We start from the raw sequence: 21,496 nt of genomic DNA, 5'->3' as shown, positions 1-21,496 counted from the left end.
CGAAAAGTATAATTAACATTAAGGGCTCCAAGCTTTGGAACGCTCTCTAGACTAAACTATTGTGACCATATTTCCCAGATTGCGACTGCCCCCTGTATTTTGAAGGTCAAAAACCCAAATCTGTAGAAAAAAGGTGTGTTTATTCAAAAAAGCTAGTTTTTCTGTCTGATTTTGTAACTTAAATTATCGTCTGCACTTATTAATTAACATATTTGATGTCATTCCTTCGAGCCATTAATATTGGGTTCTAGAATGTGAAGATCCGATCATTGGATCAAAAGTTATTCAGGACAGGTCTTTTTTGTGCACTATACATTGACTATTTATTTCAAACTTTTTTGCATGTTAAAGTTAAATGTCTACACTTTTATTACGCTGTAACTTAAAATACTTCTTTTTTAGTTCTCAAACCATAGTAACTTTTAAAAATATGTTTTTCTGAACTGCTCCAAAACTCTTAATTTTACCTGCTCTGAATCTGTTTTAAAAATTAATTAGCAAAAATTACCAAATTTTTAAATAACTTTTTAAGAAATAAAAATGCACAGTAACATGCACTTGGAACAGGTTCATATGTTTGAAATACATAACTTATAAACAAATACTTTGCTATGACTTTTAAAATTGGTGGTGTATTTTTCTTTAGATATAAAATACTATTATTAAATTATGTACTTCGAATTAAATATGCACTGTTAATTTGAGCTTTTGCTTGTTTATGGATTTCAAGTACAAAGTTTTAAAATATATTCTTCATATGTGTAATTAAATATTGTGTTTTCTTTTCAGTGTCTTTGCAAATTTTATACAAATTGAAAATTTCCCGAATATTTGAAAAGCCAAAATTGTCATCTGATGGAGGTGATGATGATCCATTTGCAATTGAGCATGTTGCTTTTTGTTCAGAATCCAGAACACTTTGTGTTGCTGATGCTAGTTCACATGTTATAGTATTTCAATTTCAGCAACAAGAATCTCAAACAGAAATAACTGTAAGTAATAAATACTATTCAATATAAGTAGTTTTCAGATTGATTATTACTGGATTTATTAAAAATGTTTAAGAAATTTTTTTTTGGGAATTCTGTTACTTTGACTACATTTGTTTTCCTTCAATGGTATTCTTTATATGCATTTAAAAATTAATTAATAACAATTATTTATAATGAGGGTGTAGTTTAAAAAAAAATCACTCTAAGTAACATTTAATCTAATGATTGGATCTTCATGTACTAGAACTCAACCCTATTGCCTCGAGTTGTGACCTCAAATATGTTAATTAATTTGTGCAGACAATATCTTAAGGTATGAAATCAGACACAAAATTGTACTTTTTATGAATAAGCATACTGTTTTCCAACAGATTTGGATTTCTGACCAGCAAAACATGGGGGCAGCCGCAATCTAGGAAAAATGGTCCCGATTGTTTTGTCAGGAGAGAAGTCCAAAATTTGGACCACATATTGTTAATTTTTGTGCATATTTTGCCATATCTTGGTTATTTTTTATGTGAATTGAAAATTTTTTGCACATAATTATGAAATTGTTTGCCCAAAGATAATTCCATGCAAAAAATACTGTTTAATAATATTATTTATTTTTAATTTTTATTATTTCAATTAATAATAGTTGAAAAAATTTCAAGTTGTAAGGTTTCCAAATTTTTACATCATTTAAAGGAACGTAATTATGGGAGAAAAAATACAAAATTTGAACGAAATCGGTCAAATAGTTTCGGAGATTAAGAGATTCTAACTTTGGCTCATTTTCCTGACCAATCTACTGTGACGATATTTCCCAGATTGCGGCTACCCCTTATATTCTGAGGATCAGAAATCCAAATATGTCAAAAAAAGGTATATTTATTTAGAGATTGTACTTTTATGTGTCTGACTTTTAAATACAATCTGCTCTAATAAACTATCATTTTGAGGTTACCTTCTCAAACCATTAAGATTGAGTCCTAGCAGGTGAAAATCTGATCTTTAAATCAAAAGTTATTCAGGATGATTAATTTTTATTTTGCACTCTGTACATACTGTAACATGTGGAAGAGAGCAAAATCTTGTTTCCATTTATAATTTTTGTCAGCTTCTAAAAATTTTAACTATGTTGTTAAGAATAGTCCACCTTTGTGTTTTAAATAGAACACTATTTTCTATATCTTCAATTAAAAAAACAATATATTTTGAAAAAGTAACATTGTATAAACATATTCAGATCCTTGATGCTCCAATGGTTAAAACTGTAATTTCATATTGGTTATATCAACTTAAGTGTTTTTATTTTATTGAACATAATGACTTCAAAATACAAGTCAGAAAAGGTTTTAATTTCCTCTAAGAAATGTTGCTGATCTTTGAACTTGGAAATGTTGCCTTGTTATTTACAAACCATAAAATTTTTAAGTTATGACATTTTTACACTTCTTTTAGAGCTTTATGATTTAATAAGATAATATTAACTAATATATATAAAACTGTGTATATAATATTTAACACATTTTAAATGCTTAATTTTTGAATTCTCTGAGATAACTTGTGCAAGGAATTTTAAGCAATTAATTTTATTAATCAGTTTAACAAAATGATCACCTGAAGAATGCATCATGTTGGTGAATTCGTTAACATGTAAAACTTAAATATAAATACTTATGTCTTATATTTCATACACATTTGAATAAGGCAGGTATTTATAATCTTTGAACCAGAATTTAATTGCTTTTAGCTCTCAAGTTTCGTGAGTTTTGTTATTTTTTCCTGGTCAAATAAAAAAAATTCCCCTGGTTTTCATATATTTTAAAAAATGTCCTAAACTTACTAAATTTTCTGAAGTGACTAATTTTCTGAATTAGTCACTTCAAAATAGATTATTTCTATAATTATATGCATTCTCTAAAGTGACTAATAAAAATGTCTGATTTCTTATTTTTTTAATTTAGGTTCTAGAAATTCCAGTGTTTTATGAAACAGATGAAGATCCAGATAACCCAGAAGGTGATGCTTCTTCCAGTCAAAATGTAACTCCACAAGCAGAAGCTGCAAAAACGGTAAAATGTTTCGCTGTATCTCCTAAATTTTTTAATAGCGCTTTCAGACTGCTTTTTCCAAACTTTCAATTGCAGTGTTAATTTTGCATAAAAACAGGTTTTCCCCAATGTTATTGAAAGGGAATGTAACATATTATAGGGAGATTTGAATAAAATTTTGTTGTTGGGCTCAACGCTTGAAGGGTTATGTAGAAATTAAGTTATTTATGCAAAACCTTTATGTTTTTTACGTTTGCAGTTCAAATACTGCAGTTCAATAAATATTAATAATTATGAGTAAGCAAGAATTAAATATAATACATTTTAAAAAATTAGAATTATTCTTATCTGTATTTGTTAAAATTTTTAATGAATTATCTTCATTTGATTTAGCGCTGCACAACCTTTTTAAATGAAGGGCTATTTGCTCTATGCAACTATGGTAAAAGCCATGTTTTTTTATCACATTACATAATAAAGTCCATTTTAAAATAGATTCTAACTATAAAAACTTTAATATTCATAGCACTATATTTAAAAAAAAAAAAAATATTCTGTTGAGCTTAACTTTCCATTGAGTTTTATTTGAGATTAACTTTCATAAAACACTGCGAGTTAAATACTTAATTTAAAAAAGTTTATAGGGTTTAAAATGATTTAAATTAAAATGAAACCCTTACAGCCTAAAATGAGATTCTGCATTTAGTAGGGAATATGCTTCAAATTTAAGGCTTTGAATTTTAAGCAATTTCTAAAGTTTTTTTTATAAATCCTAAATATTTTTTTTTTTCAAAAAGTACTTTTTAAGCTACAAGAAATTTAAATGAAATCCAATTTTAGGAGTTGCAATTATAGTGTGTGTGTAAAAATATCAGGATTTTTGAAACTGCAATCATTGCCTCAAAACAATAAAAAAATCTCTTAGATTTATGTTAAGATTGGCATAATTAAAATGTGTAAAAAAGATTATTTAAATACATGATTCAAAACTAGCATACTGTAATAATATACTATTTAAAAATATCAGGATTTTTTAAACCGCCTGGAAAAGCATAGTAATAACTGTTAAAAAAACATTAAAAAAATCACTTTTATTTATGATTAATACAGCACAAATATAATGCATCAAAAAGTGATTCTTTAAATGCGTGATTAGAAATTCAAGTGTTGTAATAATAACTTATTAAAATACCAGAACTTTCCAAATCTTTTAGAAATGCTGAGAAATAACTGCCAAAATAATGACTGAAAAATAATTTGGATTTAAATAAAATCGTCACAAATTAAGCATGTTCAAAAGTGTTAGTTAAAATGAGCGATTCGATACTCATGATTCGTGATGCTAAATATATGGAAATTTTAAAATCACGTGAAAATATGTAGCTATATCTGCTGAAGAAATTATCAAAAGTCATTTGGATTTGCAATTAAATTCACACAAATGAAGCAATGCCAAAATGGGTACTGTAATTTCTCGGAGACAGGCCGCGGCGTTATTGATTTAAAACTTGAAAATTTAATAAAAAGGCGTATCTAACTGGGCGGCCTATATAGCATTACTTTTTTTTCTACATAGCATTATTTTAGAAAATTTTGCCTTTTAGAAGCTCCACTGGAAACTTCATCATCATTTTTTCCACCTGTTACTTATGCTTTTTATTTATTTTTTCATCTTTAATGTTGCTCCAAAGAATGGTCAACGCACCTGGAATTTCCTCCTCCCACATGCTTCTTAGAATCACTTTCTGGAAACCACTATCTGCAAGAGAACAAAAGTTTTTCTTTCCCTTCTGCCTCAGGAACAGCAATTGAGTGCAGGGGACGGGCGTGGAGTGGAGAAGCATAAATCAGAAAGGAATGAATAAAGAAAATCAGGGTGGTGCCAGTGATGACATTCACTGTAAAACAAACGCTCCCCTCCCCGTTTTTTTCCGGGAAATATGTCTCTTCCACTTGTCATGGTTTCATCAGTAATTATCCACTCCCCTTTATTTCAGCTGTTTGTTAAAAACATGTGAATGATTGATGAATGAATGGGACCAATGAGCTTGAGATGGCCTTGAATATTCTTACAATTCAAGAAGAATTTCTAACTTTCAACTCAAGGTCAGTGAAGAGAGGAAGAAGCAATGTGGGTGAATTTTACACCCTCCTAGGCGGAGTCAGTAAATAAAAAAGAGCTGTTTTCTGAAGTCTCATTTGAGAAGAGAAAGTAGGGGAGGGGAATATAGAAACGTGTTTTAAATGCTTGGGAGGGGAGCGCTTTTTCTTGGATTTTTTTCATTGCTCGTATTTCTGCCTCAAGAGTTCGATTATTTACTTCCCTAGCTTATTTTTTTTATCGTTTAATCTTCAATTCTGATCTTCTGTTGCGTTTTTGTTTTGTTAATATTTTTGTTTTGTTAATATTTTTTTTCTTTAGTATTTTTGTCTTGTTAATTTTTTGTTATATTGTTTTATTTAAATTTCAACATAGCTTGTTTTTAAGTTATATATTTCAAATGCCTCCCATTAAGAGGAAAAGTTATACGGCTGCATTTAAGCTTTCAGCTATTAAAAGAGCTGAAGAAATTGGAAATCGGGCTGCTGCTCGAGAATTTGATGTAGATGAACGGTGCATCCGAAGGTGGAAGTCTGAAGAGAGTGTCTTGGCTACTCTACCCAAAACTAAGCGTGCTTGTCGCAATGGCACTGTTGGATGGCCAGTGCTGGAGGATAATCTGGCGGAATGGGTAAAGGAGCAGAGGGCTAAAGGGTTGTCCCTCTCTACTGTTCGAATTCGCATGCAAGCAAAATTAATTGCTTCCCAGATGGGAATTTGAGATTTTAAAGGAGGCCCGAATTGGTGCTTCCGATTCATGAAGAGGAAGAACTTGTCAGTGAGGCAAAAAACTACAGTAGGTCAATGATTGCCTACTGATTGGGTTGAAAAAAAGGCTTCCTTTTTAACTTTTGTGTTGAAAAAGATGGAGGAACGTGGACTTAATCACAGACAAATGATTAATATGGATGAGGTTGCGCTTTCCTTTGACTGCCCTCCAAACAGGACTGTGGAAGAAACGGGAACCAAGTCGATGGGCGTAGTAACCACCGGCCACAAAAAAATGGCCTTCACCTGTGTGCTTGGGTGTTCCGCAACGGGGGAGAAGCTTTCCCCGTTGCTGATCTTCAAAAGGAAAACAATACCGAAAGGTAATTTTCCTCAAGACGTGATAATTAGAGCCAACGAAAAGGGGTGGATATTCGAGGATATGATGCTGCAGTGGCTGGATTTGGTATATTGGAGGAGGAAAGGTGCTTTTTTCCAGCCATGCGGATTATTAATCCTCGACTCGCTGCGCTCCCATAAAATGGACTCTATCAAAGATATGTGCAAGAAACAATTGTCCACGGAACTTGCTGTTATCCTCGGCGACCTAACAAAGGTGCTGCAACCTCTGGACCTCACTGTGAATGGGGTTTTCAAACAAGAAGTTAGGCGTCTGTGGGAAAACTGGATGGAGCGCGGCATCCACTCCTTTACTAAATCTGGACACATGCGGCGGGCAAGTTATGATGAGGTCACCGCATGGGTGTCACAAGCGTGGAAAGCTGTGAAAAAAGAAACCGTAATAAACGGTTTCAAGAAAGCCGAACTTTTATCCAGGGGAAAGGAAACGGAAAGTGCTAGTGACGGGGATGACCCGGAAATAAACAATGAACTTATAAACTTATTTTGCTCCGATACTGAGAGCTCAGATTTTGAAGGTTTTTAACTGCTGGATGTGATTATATTTGATATCTGGATATATGATTATATGTGATATATGAATAAATTTTAGTTTTGCTTTGCACAAAATTTGTTTGGACTGATTTAAAAGTGAGATCGTTTTATTTTTAAAAATTTTAATGCTTATTGTTACATTGATTATTTAATTCATATTTTAATGGTTACTTCAAATTAAAATTAGAAAATGCTTAATATATACTTAGAAAGTTATTGAAATCCATTTTAGTAGGATTGCTTAATTTTTTTTGTGTATTTAATCTCCTTTTATTGGTTTCTTATTTAACTATTTAAGTTATATATGCGTATATAGAACATGTTTTAAGTCTGTAATCAATACCTACTTTGGTATAGTATAATCTGGCGTGGCGTGTACGATGGTGCAGCGTGTAAGTTATATATGCGTATATAGAACATGTTTTAAGTCTGTAATCAATACCTGCTTTGGTATAGTATAATCCGGCGTGGCGTGTACAATGGTGCAGCATGTACGCCGAAAGTTTTTTATTTTTTAGCCAATTTTTGAGGGCACGGCGTGTATACCAATGCGGCGTTTCTCCACGAAATTACGGTATATTTAAATGCACTTAAAAATGTGTATCATCTACTGCTGAAAAATGATCTAAATACCATTTGGAATTATAATGAAATTGGTACACATGAAAAGCATCAAAAGTGATGACTCAACTTCAAATTTCACATGTTGCAAAAATTTCATACTAAGTTTATTGGGATTTTTTACACTATACAGAAATTCATAAGCGATAACCGCCAAAATGTTATATTGATCAGGATTGGGTGCATCGAAAACTTAACTGCTCAATTTAAAGTTTAAAATAGCTTTATTTTTCAAAAAAAATGGAAAAAAATCATTTTCTTAGTATATTCAGGTACTGACATGGGTCACATGTAGCCCGTGGGCTTCAGGTTGTGCACCCTTAAATTTAGTTTAAATATATTGATTTTTTAATCCTTTCTAACTATGCTTAAAATTATTCTACAGTGTTAATTTTATACATACAATGTTAATTTTATATATGGTCTAGATGAAAAACCTTCTTACTACTTTTTAGGTGATGAATAGAAATAATATAATTGCGAACTAAAATAGTAAGGCCTGAACTAAAATTGCAATTGCTTAGCTCTGAATGTTGGTCTCACTTTTTTGTAAACTCAAATTTGATGGTTTCCCTGCTACAAAAGACTTTTATATTTATGTTATTCAATGGAAAAGTAATGTGTAAGAGGAAGCAATGCTTCTCAACCACCAGTCTGCAGACCAATGCCGCACCACAAATTCTATTCACAGGTCTACAAACACCATTACCTTAATTTGCTACTTACATTTAAAAAAATTGTAGGCTCAAAATATTTTTCTTTGTAAAGAATACATGAATAATCAGAAAGAAACTGGTCAAAACATTTTGCAATTGCTACTATTTTGTTTATGTAAAAATTATACCAATAGTCCAAATTATTAACCTTTCCGGTCCGCGTTAAAACACTGAAATATTTTATTGATCCTTCGAGCAAATTGGGTTGAGAAATACCAGTAATCGGATAAGGTGCTCTCTCAAAAGTCTGTATTAGGTCTTGGCAGTTATGGAGGTTTGGTCATAATCTTATGACCAAAAGCTCGATGGTGGCAATGTGGTCAGCATTGCTCATAGACAGCCTTTACTTTCCAAATAAACTTAAGTTGGGGGAGATTCAAACTGCTACTGTTGATAGAACTATAGTCCTTCGCAATGACAGCTTACTCCCATAACCACCATGCAATTTCAATTCAAAGCTGTGCGCAGCAGAGAAATTTGTTAAAAATTTTACTCAAGAGCTCAACACCCAGAGAGTTGCATGGAATTAAAAAAAATATATAAATAAATACTAAGCTATTGAAAATTAAAACAAGGGAGTACAAATATTGAAACATAGGGAAAACTTGATACAACAGTTTCTTTTGCTCATTTTGTCTCAATAGTTTTTTGAAGGTTGTTTTTTATCTGGTTGACTAATTGAAAACTTCCAAATTTGTGAAACATCTGTCTTTGTTCTCTTATACATTATATACTTTCATATTTACTGTGTAGTTAAAATAATCTAATATTTATATATTTCGTTATGCAGCTTTGTTTCTCCTTTCTTTATCTTTATTGTTATTAAATATACATCTTATGTATTTAATAGACTTGTGGGTATTATCCAACAAAAGTCAAGGCGAGTAATTCAAAGAGAAATCCAGGTTTCCAAGCTGACTTAGTTTGTTTAGCACCTGTAATTAATCGAGATTCACCACAGCATATAACTGCCTTAACAGTCAATACTACAATTGGCTTGTAAGTTTGATTTTGCTTTATTTTAAATGCTTTAAATTCCTTTCCCTGTTTAATGTTTTGTCATTATGTTTTTTAATTTATATACTTTCTTGATGTCAGCAATTTACACATTTAATATTGGAATAAAATTAACCGCATTTTAAATCAAATTACTATGGCTACTTAATATATTTTGTGTAAATGGAGAACAGGCAACCTATTTTTTGTTTCCCATCACAACTGAAAAAAAGAAAACACTTTGATCCTAATTCACATAATATTATAAGTAAAAAATTATAACAGTACATATAAGACATGCACTACAATTGTCACTTCTGGTGAGTAATAATACATTTTTGTTACTTTGTGTACAGTGTTTATTGATAATCTTTTCCCATTTTGGAAAGGTACAAATGATTCACTTTTATATTAATCTTTTTAGCTTTATGCTTTGTTATATATTTTAAAGCCTTAGTGTAGTTAGGAACAGTCTGAGACAAAGTGTCTTATAAAAAAATAGTATGAAGTAAATTCTGTCAAAATTTTACCCTGCATTTAAATGAATGTTTGGTGATATTGCATATCAGATAATTGAATAACCTGCATATACGAACAAAATTTAATGGAACCAAATCATTTTATATGAAAAAATGTTCAACTTCCCCATTTTAACTGATATTTTTTGTTTTTGTCCCTGCCTAATTGCATAAAGAAGAGGTACGAAAATGAAAAAAAATTGTTTATTTTAGAGAAATGTTTCACCTAGCTGAAATGGAATTTCTGTTTTTCAGTTAAGATAAGGATATAATAGATGGTTACTTTTATAGGGACTTCCTTTTCATTAGTTGGTCTAATCAGTTGTTAGGGGTAAAGTTGAAAAATGAATCAAATCTTGCTGCCAGTTATACATTAAAGTAAACGAAGGGGGTTTTACCCCTCTTTGACTTCACTTACTCATAATTTAGAATGTAAAAATAAGAGTGATTTGTTTTGTGGTCCCCTCCTAATGCGCTATTAACTTTGATAAGAAAACGTTTCAAAAACCCCACACACTAGTGTACAGTGTATCTTTCTCTTAAGTGGAATAATCATTGCTTAATCCAGTGAATAACTCTGAGTTGGTTGCAAGTTGAGCGCAAAAAGGAATGATTTAAATTAATTGGAAAAAAACAATGAAACTTGTAAACAAGAAATTTCATAAAATCCCAAACTTAAGTAGTGCATTAATTTGGAATTTTTCAAGTTTCAAGTATTAGAAAAAAAAAAACATTCTGAATGTATTTGAAAGGAATATGCAAGTTATGAAAGTCTTAGTAGAAATTGAAAGGGAAAATAATTTTGATAGATTGTTGAATTAAACTGGTATAAAAACAGTCTTGAATTATAGATTTTTTCGAAAGGGACTAATTAATATTTTAGTACCTATATTATACTTTTCATTTATTTTTATGTAACTTAATGACATTTATATTTTATGATACGAACACAGAGAGTTTTAATTATATTTGTTTATTGATCATAAAATAGAATTTATTTATTCAAAATGCTATACTATGCATAAAATACCATTAAAAAGTAAGATTTCGCACAAATTTAGAACTTAAAATTGAATATTGCACTAACCTTTTAACCAAATATCTTGCTTAGTTGCGTAAATTTGATTGGAACCGATGGTATTTGTTTAAGCGAGGTTGACTGTATTATAAATACCTTGGGACTGTACCATAATATTCTTTTCATATTCTTATAAATTTAATTTTAAACTCGTGGAACTATTTCAAGAAAGAGTAAAAAATATTTTTTGATTGAGCTTAAATGCAACTTATGAAAATATTATATTTATTTTCTATAAGCATTGAGTGCTCTTTATATTTTTTGTTCTTTAAAATTATTAACATTCCTTTCTCATATTAATTTTAAAGGATGTCTTATGGCAGTGAATATGGGTTGACCATTGTAGATTTAGTTCAAAAGTGTTGTGTTGCTTGCATGACTACAGCAGATCTTTATGGTAAGTTATGTAATTTTATAAATATATTTTATAAATTTAAATACTTAAAGTTTCTTGTAATAAAGTTAGTTAATTGTGTTTGGAATTTTATATTATTATATGATTCATAGAGCAAATGTTCAGAGTAACATATTTTAAAATTGAATAAATTCTGATTCTTCAGAAGTGCACTATCATTTGCAAGTTCTGTTTTAAGTGAAATCACGTCTGTTTTCGTTAAAAGTCATATGCTTTTCTAAGGAAAGAAAAGCAGAAGATTGTTTATTAATCCAAGCATACTATTATTTATTACTAATGGCAAACGATTATTTTATGAAGCACATTGCAGCTTTTTTTTAAAAAGTGATACATTTCTGATTCCACTATGTATTGAGTTTTTTTCCTCACCTTTCACAATGAATTTCCAGGGTGGCCACTCAGTCTGGAAACCGGGAAAACCGGGAATTCTCAGGGAATTTCACGTCGATTCTGGAAAATAATTTTGTCGCGCTTCGCCGTTTTTTTCTTCCCATTCCGTTATGTTTAGTTTTTCGGAGCGATACGCATCTGCTTCATCGCGGTCAAGCATCACTTGATTATCCTCCAATGAACGCTTCGTGTCCCCGCGAAAAAGCGGAAATCCGATTTTTTTTCTCCCAATTTTGAAAATTTCCGACCATGTTCCAAAAACTAAAATTTTTGGGAAGTCCTATTGGAGAAACCCAAGCCGCCCGAACGATAGTCGGATTACTGCGACTTCCGCTATAGAGTGGAAAGGAGTCTAATCGTTTCGTTTCGACCGCCGATATTTTTTTTTTTTTTGTCTGACTGATTTTTGGACTTTTAAATATTAGGAACTGCACCGGAATCTGCTAAAATCGCGATTTTTAATCAGACGATTTTAATATCAATCATCGATTTTCGTATTTAACTGATTTAAAACTTATGTGTTGCAATTTTTTTACGCGACTTAAAAATCGTACTAGCAATTCCTATTCACTCAATTTAAATATCCAATATCGCGATTTGTATTTAAGTGTTTTTGATACCCAATATCGCGATTTGTATTCTCGTGAGTTTAAAATCCAACATAGCGATTCGTATTCACGCATTTTTAAATCCAATTTTGCGATTCGTTATCACGCAGTTGTAATATCAGATATCGTTTTTCGTATTTGTACGCTGTTTAAAAATTACTCACTGCGATTCGTATTCACGTGATTTAAAAATTATGCATCATAATTCTTATTTACGCGATTTAAAAATTCATTATCGCAATTTGTATTTTCGTGTTTTTAAAATCCAACAGCTCGATTCATATTCACGCGATTTTAAAATCCAACCGCACGATTCATAATCACGCGATTTTAAAATCCAATATCGTGATTTGTATTCACGCAATTTTAAAATCCAATATCGTTATTTGTATTTTCGTGTTTTTAAAATCCAAAATCATGATTCATATTCACGCGATTTTAAAATCCAATATCGTGATTCATATTCACGCGATTTTAAAATCCAAAATCGCGATTCATATTCACGCGATTTCAAAATCTAATATCGTGATTTGTATTCACGCGATTTTAAAATCCAATATCGTGATTTGTATTTTTGTGTTTTTAAAATCCAACTGCACGATTCATATTCACGCGATTTTAAAATCCAACCGCACGATTCATAATCACGCGATTTTAAAATCCAATATCGTGATTTGTATTCACGCGATTTTGAAATCCAATATCGTTTTTTGTATTTTCGTGTTTTTAAAATCCAAAATCGCGATTCACATTCACGCGATTTTAAAATCCAATATCGCGATTCATATTCACACGATTTTAAAATCCGAAATCACGATTCATATTCAAAGGTTTTAAAATCCAATATCGCGATTCATATTCACGTGATTTTGAAATCCAAAATCGCGATTCATATTCACGCGATTTTGAAATCCAAAATCGTGATTCATATTCATGCGATTTTAAAATCCAATATCAAGATTCTTGAAAGAAGTAGAGGTAAGTTTTCTCTTGAATTAGTTACTATAAAGATGTGATATATTTTTCATTGGTAAGTAATTTAATAGTCGTGCCTTCCTATAATTGCTTAATTTTTTTTAATATGTTAGTGGTCAAAATTTTAAAACTATATTTAAGAAAAATTTAAAGTTAGCTGTCTAAATGCTTCTGCCACTTTAAATATTGAATAAAAATCTCCCAGCATAATTAAAAGTTGCTTTTATAAATCTCAGTATCATATAGAGCACTCCCCCCCCTCCTCCCAGTGACCTGCGTTGTAAAAGTTCAGATTTTTTTATTTTTGTCCACTTTCATGCCTGATTATAGGGAGCAATTACAAAAAACCATAGTTAGCTGTGATTATTTAGTTATGGGCTTTGATGAAGGTCTAAATAAAATCGCTTTGAAACAACAAATGGACGTAAGTGTTCGACTTTGGAATAAAGATACAAATAAAGTTCAGACACGATATTTGACATCAGTATTTCTTGATCATTCAACAGCAATGGATTTGTTGGATAATTTCAAAGAAGCCCTTACCCAATTTTCCATCAATAAAAATAAAATAATTCAAATATCTATGGATGGACCTAATGTCAACCATAAATTTCTTAATGATCTTAAAAAAGAACTTGAGGAAATGCCGCAAGATCCTTTGCTGTTAGATATAGGTAGCTGTGGACTGCATACAATCCATTGTGGGTTTACACATGTAATAAATTCTACAGGGTGGAATGTAGTGAACTTTTTACGGGTGCTATACTACATTTTTAAAGATGTACCATCACATAGAGCTGATTTCATATATTTCACTGGATGTGAAAAATTTCCGAAGAAATTTTGTGCAATCCGATGGGTTCAAAATGTAGAAGTTGCTGAGAGGGCATTAGAAATGTTGCCTCATATTTTCAAATTTGTAAAAGCAGCAAAGAAGGAGAGAAAAATCTATGTTGGCTCAAAAAAGTTCAGTGTACTCTCGGAGTGTATCAAGGACAGTTTCTTTGCTGCAAAATTGGCATTTTTCCAGTCATTAGCTGCTTTTATTGAAACATTTCTCACAGAATTTCAGATCGATGCTCCATTAGCTCCTTTACTTTTCTCTAATTTAACATAAATTTTAAGATCTCTTCTTGATAAATTTGTAAATCCCAATATTTTAGTGGAGAACTCTTCAAAATTAGGAAAAATAGATTTGTCATTGGCAGATAATATGCTTCCAATCAACGAAGTTGCTCTCAGTTTTGCAGTTAAGGATGAAATTAGGAAAATAAAAGATTCTTCACCTTCTGAAGAATTTTCATTTAGAAAAGAATGTGCAATTGCTTATAAAAAGTTCTGTGAAAAGATTTCAGAAAGATCACCTTTTAAATTCTAGTTAACAAGGGGGCTATCTTGTCTTGATCCTGGTGTAATTTTAAATACAGCAATTGCTGAAAAACGGCTTTCATCTTGCCTTTCAATGTTGGTATCTAGCAATTGAATATCAGGTATCAAGACTGACTGTGTGAAAGATAGTTACAAAACGTTCATTCGGAATCCTTTAGTTAAGAAAGAAATGGAGCAATTTGAGAAGAGGGAAAAACGACTGGATAATGTTTTCTTCTCTCTATTTGAAGTTTGCAATGCACCAGAAAATTTACGTTCCTTTGTTAAGTTTCTCCTCATAGTGTCACTTGAAGTGCTTTTATAGAAAGGGTCTTTTCTATTAATTCAGATTGTTTAATAAAAAATGAACATGAAGATAGTTTAGTTGCTCTAAGGCAAATTCATGATGGTGTTATGGATGCTGGTGATGTTAACAATATAACTGTGACGAAATCCATGATAAACTACGGAAAACAGTCTCACCCACGTTATATTGAAGTATTAGAAAAAAGGAAGGAGGCAGTAGAAGAAAAAACGAAAGTTATGTTAGAAAAGAGGCAAAATGAAAAATTAAAAAGAGAATTGCATGCTAAAAAGCAAAAATTAACGACTGAATTTTATTTAGAAACTTCTTTAATTGATGAACAATTAAAAGCTATAAGAAATTAATTTTTAAAAGCTTTCAATTATTCACTTGTTGAGCTATTTATACTGTATAATTTGATTAACTCCACTTTTTAAAACATCTCAAACTTAAGTGTCAAAGAATATATTAATATATATATATAGGTAGTATATTTTTTATATTTATATTTAAAATAAGTTTCGCAGATAATATAAATGAACAACATTATATGACTAAATATTTTTGGCTTTTCATTTATTAATAATTTATTTCACAAGTAATTTTGATCTCAATTCTAAATTTTTAGTTTGATGGAGTTGATTAATTTGTGTACTAAGCTATTTATATAACAACTTTTTATTTTATACAAAATAAAGTTTCTAAAACTCCTTGAAATGTAGATTTTTATTTTTGTAATTTTTATAAACTATTATTAATTTTTAAGTTTATTTTTATGGTTGAGTATACAGCAATTATTTTTTTTATATGTAAATTTTTGCATATGTAAATTTTTGCATTTTGGCTGCTATTTCAATAATCTATATTTTTAGCAGAAATATGTGTATTAATATATATTTTTTGGTGCTAGAAATGCCTAACTTTTTACACCTGTTTTATCAGAGAACATTTACACTTTTTTCTCATTTTAATGTGTCATCAAATCTTGTAAATGTGTATCCACATTTGTAAAAGAAATTTATACAACACATTTTAAAAGCAACGCAGCTGTATATATATATATATATATATATAGTATATATTTTTTTTATTTACTGTATATTGTTGTATAGCTAATAAATTTATGAAGTCTCGTTAATGTTGCGTTGTGGTATCTGGAATTTTAGAAATTTACTCTGGAAAGTCTGGAAAACTCAGGGAATTTTTTTTGATCTGGAGAGTGGCCACCTGGATTTCATACATAATAAATTAGTTCTTGTTATTCAGAAATTTTAAGATTAAGTTTTTTTAAAAAATTCTGTTTATCTTATAATATCCTGATTTGTCCAGGGTTTTAATATTTATGTTATCCAATGGCCTTTTTTAACTATCGTTTCTGCTTGGTAGTTTTCAAGTGTTGTTTTTATTTAATTTGATCTATAAGTTTTCCTTCTATTTTATCACTTTCTTTTGTTTTGCAATTTGGAATGAAATATATTGAAATAATTTCGAGAATTTTAAATGTTTAAAATTTTTACAATGATTCATATTTTTCTAAATGTAATAATAAATCTTGCATGGATATAATTGCTGTTGAAGTAGCAAATTCATTTATCACTGCTCAAGGTTGCGATGTTGATGATGAGAAGCATAACTATGACTGGCATTTATTTATTTCCTATTATGTATTGAATTTAATAAAAAAACGTGTACAACTGTCTTTGATTCTTGAAATCTATCTACAATTTGTGTTCCACTTAAGCAACATTCTGAAAAAGCAATAATTTTTAATTTTTCTGTCAATTGTTTTTCTGAAAAAATTCTTAGAAACAACTAAGAAAATATTCAGTCAAAACTTAAAATAAGCAAATTAGGGTTTTAAGTTTTAAAAAAATGGTCACAAACCTTTTTTTCACCTTCATGAATTTTTGGATTAAATTAATGGGTTTTTGCTTAAATTTCATAAAATGAAAACATTACTCTTTTACTATTTCAAAATATATTCTTCTATAAATATGCATATATTTTGTAATGTGTAGTGGAATCAAACTTTTTTTGCAATATATGGTTAATTGCTTTATTTTAGGCTCCTCTGACCCTTATCAAAGAGTTCCACGCTCACCCAAACGTACAATGGTAATGCTTGGAGATAATCCCTCTGAACAGGATAAATGTCGGTCTCCTACAGCTGATCAAGTACTTTATTTTCTATCAAAATATAAAAATAATAATTTTGTATTAACAATTTATTAACGTTATGTACTTTTCTAACTTTATTAATGCTCAGCTACAGTGTATGATTTTTTTTCCTTCAAAATTTTATGATTTTTAAGTTTGCACAGCATTTAAAAGTGTTTAGGAAATGCATTGAAATTATTTGAATTTATTTATATCCTCATTTGAAAAAAATTGTGATTTTATAAAGGTAAATTTTTTTAAAGAATTCTCAACTAAAGATTCTTTTAAGTAGCTTAGATCTTAGAAAGTATCTTAGATATGTGATTGAGATCAATTTTTTTTTCACTTGTGATTTTAACTTCGTAAAATTCATTTTCTTGTCTTTACATTGTTATTTAGACAGTACAAAGATGATGCATTAGTTTTAAAAGATATCTTTAACTAGTAAGCTGTCTCATTTTTATTGATTAAACATACCGAAAAATTCAAGATTGCAAAATAGCTTATTGAAGCAAAATTTCACTAGAGGGCTTATTTTCATTAGTTGCAATCAAGAAAAAAAAAAAACTTATGCCATATTTCTGTATTGCTGATTAAGGTGAACTAATATTTTCCAAGTAAAGTTTAATTGATTTAATTTGCTTATTTATTTGTTATAAAAACTTTTTGTTAAGCGTCTATTGACAATTTACCTGGTTTGTCTTTGAATATTTAATTAAAATCTTTTAAATTTATAATAATTTAATTTTCTATATAAACAAGTATTTATGAAATTATTTTCCCTATTTTACTTTAGTTTAAATAGTAAAAAAATATTAACTGTTTTTCTCTTTGAAGGTTAATGGCATGTGTCTTAGCCCAACCACTAGGAAACATTTATTACAAAGAAAACCTGCTTCAGCAGAGATGCGGCGAACAAAATCGCAAGGTAAGATACAAGGTAATGTCAAACTTTTTATCATTTTAAGTTTGTTTATTGAACCTTAATAATTAAAGATATATTCTTAAACTTTTTAACTGTTGAATTTTAGATAAAATTGACAACTCTTTCTCCAGATCAAGAAGTTCTAGCATGTCTAGCTTAGAAAACATGAATTCTGAATCTGTACAATGTTTAATATTTGCTGAATCATATTGTAGGAAATCAGGTAAATGCATTGGTTTAACATCAAAGTAAAATTTTTTTTAAGAACTAATAGGAGGTAGCACTTATAAGAGAATGAAAGAATGGTTGTGTTTAATCTATAAACTATTTTCATTCAATAAGTTTCAAGCTTCATTACTTACAATTGGTTTGTTCGGAAAGTAATTTCGTTTTTTTTTGGGGGGGGGGATGAAAGACAATTTCGTATAATGAATAAATATTTTATTAAATTATATATTCGCCATTCTGGTCCAACACCTTTTACCATCTTTCTGATAGTAGCATGATTCCATGCTCAAAACATTTTTGGTCTTTGCTATTAAAAGGCTGATTGAGGTGATTTTTGACCTCTTTATTTGAAGTAAAGGTTTTACAATTCAAAAAATTTTGCAGTGACCAAAAACAAATAATAATCTGAAGGAGCCAGATCTGGAGAATATGGTGGGTGTAGCAGTGTATCCCATTCAAGCTCTAAAAGCTTTTGGCGAGTGACCAAACTTGTAAAAGGCCTCACATTTTCTTAGTGGAACACTATACCTTTTATGTTGATTAATTCTGACCTTTTCTGTTGAAGTACATCATTTAGTTTGTCCAGTTGACGACAGTAGACTTCCAAATTAATTGTTGTGTTATCCGGTAAAAGCTGAAAAAAAAACTATTCCTTTAAAATGCCATCAAACAGACAGCATCACCTTTTTTGATGGATATTGGCTTTCAAAATGCTTTGAGCCTTTTTATCTTTCTTGCTCCTTGATCTCTTGCGTTTGACATTGTTATAGACCACTCGTTTTTCGTTCTCAGGAATGATGTGCTTCAAAAATGGATTCTTTTCCTGATGTTTGTGAAGCGAATCACAGACGCCAGCGTGACGACACAATTTTCTCTCCGTGAGAACATGGGGAACCCATTTATCGAGTTTCGAGGTTAAACCCAGGCCTTTCAAGTGGTCATAAACAGTTGAATTCGATAAATTTAACCTCTCACTGATGATATCGCCGATTTGCATCAACTAATGCCTTTATCGTGTTTTTATCAGCTTCATCCGGCCTTCCAGAATGTGGTGCATCTTCGACATTAAAATTGCCTGATCGAAATTTTGCAAACCAGTTCTGCACTGGCGTACTGTCAACACATCTTCTCCATACACATAGGTTAATTCCTTTCTGGCATGAACAGCATTTTTTCCTTTTCTATAGTAAAAAAGTAAAATATGACGAAAATGCTGGTTATTGCTCTCCATATTTAAAAGGGCATCAACGAAAAGCTACTGCGTAGAATTAATTGAACTTTTTCACACACAAGCCTTGCTATATTAGCTCTCAAAACATATAATGATAATGTGGCTTAAGTGTGAAGTTGGGTTCAAAAAAATACAATTAAATCCTCTGTCGGAAAAACGAAATTACTTTCCAAACAACCCGATAGTATCATCTCTGCTGAATAGATCAATTCCAAATGTTTATTCATTCATCGACCATTATTTGAAGTATTTGATAAAAAAAAGATAAGCCTTATCTACTAAAAAATAAAGAGTAATCACACTTATAAATATATATTTTAAAATGCTTTTTCATTGTAACCTAAAACTTTTTCTTTTGAAGAAATTATTATAGTACATTGAAAAAGACTTAATTAACTAAGGCTCCCTAATTTTTTTGCCAATATTTGAATTACCATCCAATTTACATGATGATTCGTTTTGCAAAAATAACTAGTTTCTACCATTGTATTTGTCAATGCTTAGTTATGTTACAATCAAAATGTTGTGGAAAAAAATAGCTAACTACTGTTTGCCTCTTTTCATGTGTAGTTTATTTCATACTGTTTCTTAAATAGAATTTGAAAAGAAAATTGGAGCAAAAATTTGTCTAAAACACATGATTTTGATTAGTAATAAATCAATGTTTTATAATTATTTACGTATGTTAGTTTCTGCTCATTTTAGAATGTGAATTGAAAAACAATAAAGATATAGATGTAAAAATAATTTAGTTGATAAAGTAATATTCTCTATCTGACAATTTCTGAAAACATTCTGAAACTTTTCTGTTTAAATGTCTATATTTTTCCTTTAAGAAAAAATTGTGTCTGTAAAGGAGTCTAAAAAGGAGTCTAAAAAAGTAAAGAAAAAAACAAAAATTCTAACTTGATTTGTAATTAGTTTACATCTTGACTTTGGCTATATTGAGGATGTAGGGGTCTAGAAAATTTGTTGAAATGAGATTCAAATAAATCTGAATCTGTTTAAATAATCCAAAATAAAAATTAGTATAATTGCTTTTTTTTCTCTTTCAAACTTGAGTACCATTCTTTGCCAGTGATTGGACAAGAAATACTCAAGGAATACCTTTATAATTATTGTAACAAGGAATACAAGGTATACCCAAGGAATACCTTGAAACCTTTTGATTCCTGGGGCACTGCAATATTTTTAATTCTCTTTATTCAAATTTGGTTAAGAATATATTATGGTTGAAAATAGGTGAATGAGCATCAAACTTTTTCTTTCTGATTCTGCTCCGCTCCTGTCTTAGTTTAACATACAGACTGATGACTCATACCATATGAATGAATCTTCTTATCTATACCCAAATTTATTCATTTGTAGCACTGACATCATGATTTAGAGAATTTCTATACAACGAAACGTTGGAAAAAGAAATATTTCTCATTCATTATTAAAATGCAACACATATTTTTAGGAACTGGGTCAGAATAACCCAACCCTGCGGATTAAGATATAAGTGTCAAAAACTCATACCTGCCAACTCTTCCGGATTTTCCGGAAGATTTTATTTTCATATTTAAAGTGGTAGTAATTATATACTATTTTTTCTTTTATAATCTTAATTTTTAAATGATATTGATCACCACTATTCTTACAAAAATTAAGAACATATATTAATATGCGTTGCTATCATGGTTGTCAACTTAAGTTTTCTCAAATACAACGTATTTGTTTGCTTAAAATTGAAGTTTTAATTCCATTTTAATACCACTGGGAAAAATGATAATGGAAGGGATTAAAATTTGGCAGGTATTAAAACTGAATAATCATTTTAAGTAAGGCTCATAATATTTCTACAGTTTGTGATAGATACAAAATTAGTAAAAGTCAAAAGTTTTTGCCAGTTTCCTTTGTAACTTTCTGACAAACACTATAACAAAAGTGATTTTGGGTCAAAATGACCCACTTCGCAGTTCTAGCTTTAATCTTTTAATTTTACTTTTTCAGATTTTGTTACAGCCCCAACATTATGGGTTGGAACAAATTTGGGATCTGTTCTTGTGATTCTTCTTACTCTTTCACCAGAAGAAGATCAAAGATACACTCAACCTGTTATTGTTTCTCCTAGTGGTAAGTCATTTTTTTGCTTTATGCATTTTATTTTTATTCTTACTTTTTTTAGTTTAC

The 21,496-nt window shown here is 30.0% G+C and overlaps 2 protein-coding genes across 3 annotated transcripts in view; both read left to right on the top strand.

Moving 5' to 3' along the window:
• LOC107442618 (syntaxin-binding protein 5) overlaps positions 1–21,496 on the top strand; it is a 68,628-nt gene that overhangs the window by 26,462 nt on the left and 20,670 nt on the right. The window contains exons 15-22 of one of the 2 annotated variants that reach the window (XM_016056227.5): positions 790–992; positions 2,942–3,049; positions 8,979–9,127; positions 11,029–11,117; positions 16,846–16,955; positions 17,775–17,877; positions 17,969–18,085; positions 21,317–21,439. In XM_016056227.5, coding sequence (XP_015911713.1) covers positions 790–992; positions 2,942–3,049; positions 8,979–9,127; positions 11,029–11,117; positions 16,846–16,955; positions 17,775–17,877; positions 17,969–18,085; positions 21,317–21,439 — 1,002 coding nt within the window. The remainder of the gene's footprint in view (positions 1–789; positions 993–2,941; positions 3,050–8,978; positions 9,128–11,028; positions 11,118–16,845; positions 16,956–17,774; positions 17,878–17,968; positions 18,086–21,316; positions 21,440–21,496) is intronic. The other variant, XM_016056228.5, reaches the window with a different exon arrangement.
• Positions 13,278–14,369, top strand: LOC147800973 (uncharacterized). The gene has a single exon (XM_087156018.1). It carries the CDS (start codon positions 13,425–13,427, stop codon positions 14,223–14,225), a length of 801 nt encoding a protein of 266 aa, XP_087012144.1. The 5' UTR covers positions 13,278–13,424; the 3' UTR covers positions 14,226–14,369.

Source organism: Parasteatoda tepidariorum, chromosome 12, assembly GCF_982258835.1.
Source record: "Parasteatoda tepidariorum strain Cologne lab strain chromosome 12, Ptep-v5.0, whole genome shotgun sequence".
Classification (NCBI taxonomy): domain Eukaryota; kingdom Metazoa; phylum Arthropoda; class Arachnida; order Araneae; family Theridiidae; genus Parasteatoda; species Parasteatoda tepidariorum.
The sequence above is the reverse complement of the archived record's forward strand: the minus strand, read 5'-3'. Positions and strand labels throughout refer to the sequence as shown.

What these genes read in the sequence shown, in the direction of transcription:
- LOC147800973 (XM_087156018.1), top strand. Translation starts at nt 13,425, where the DNA reads ATGCCTGATTATAGGGAGCAATTACAAAAAACCATAGTTAGCTGTGAT.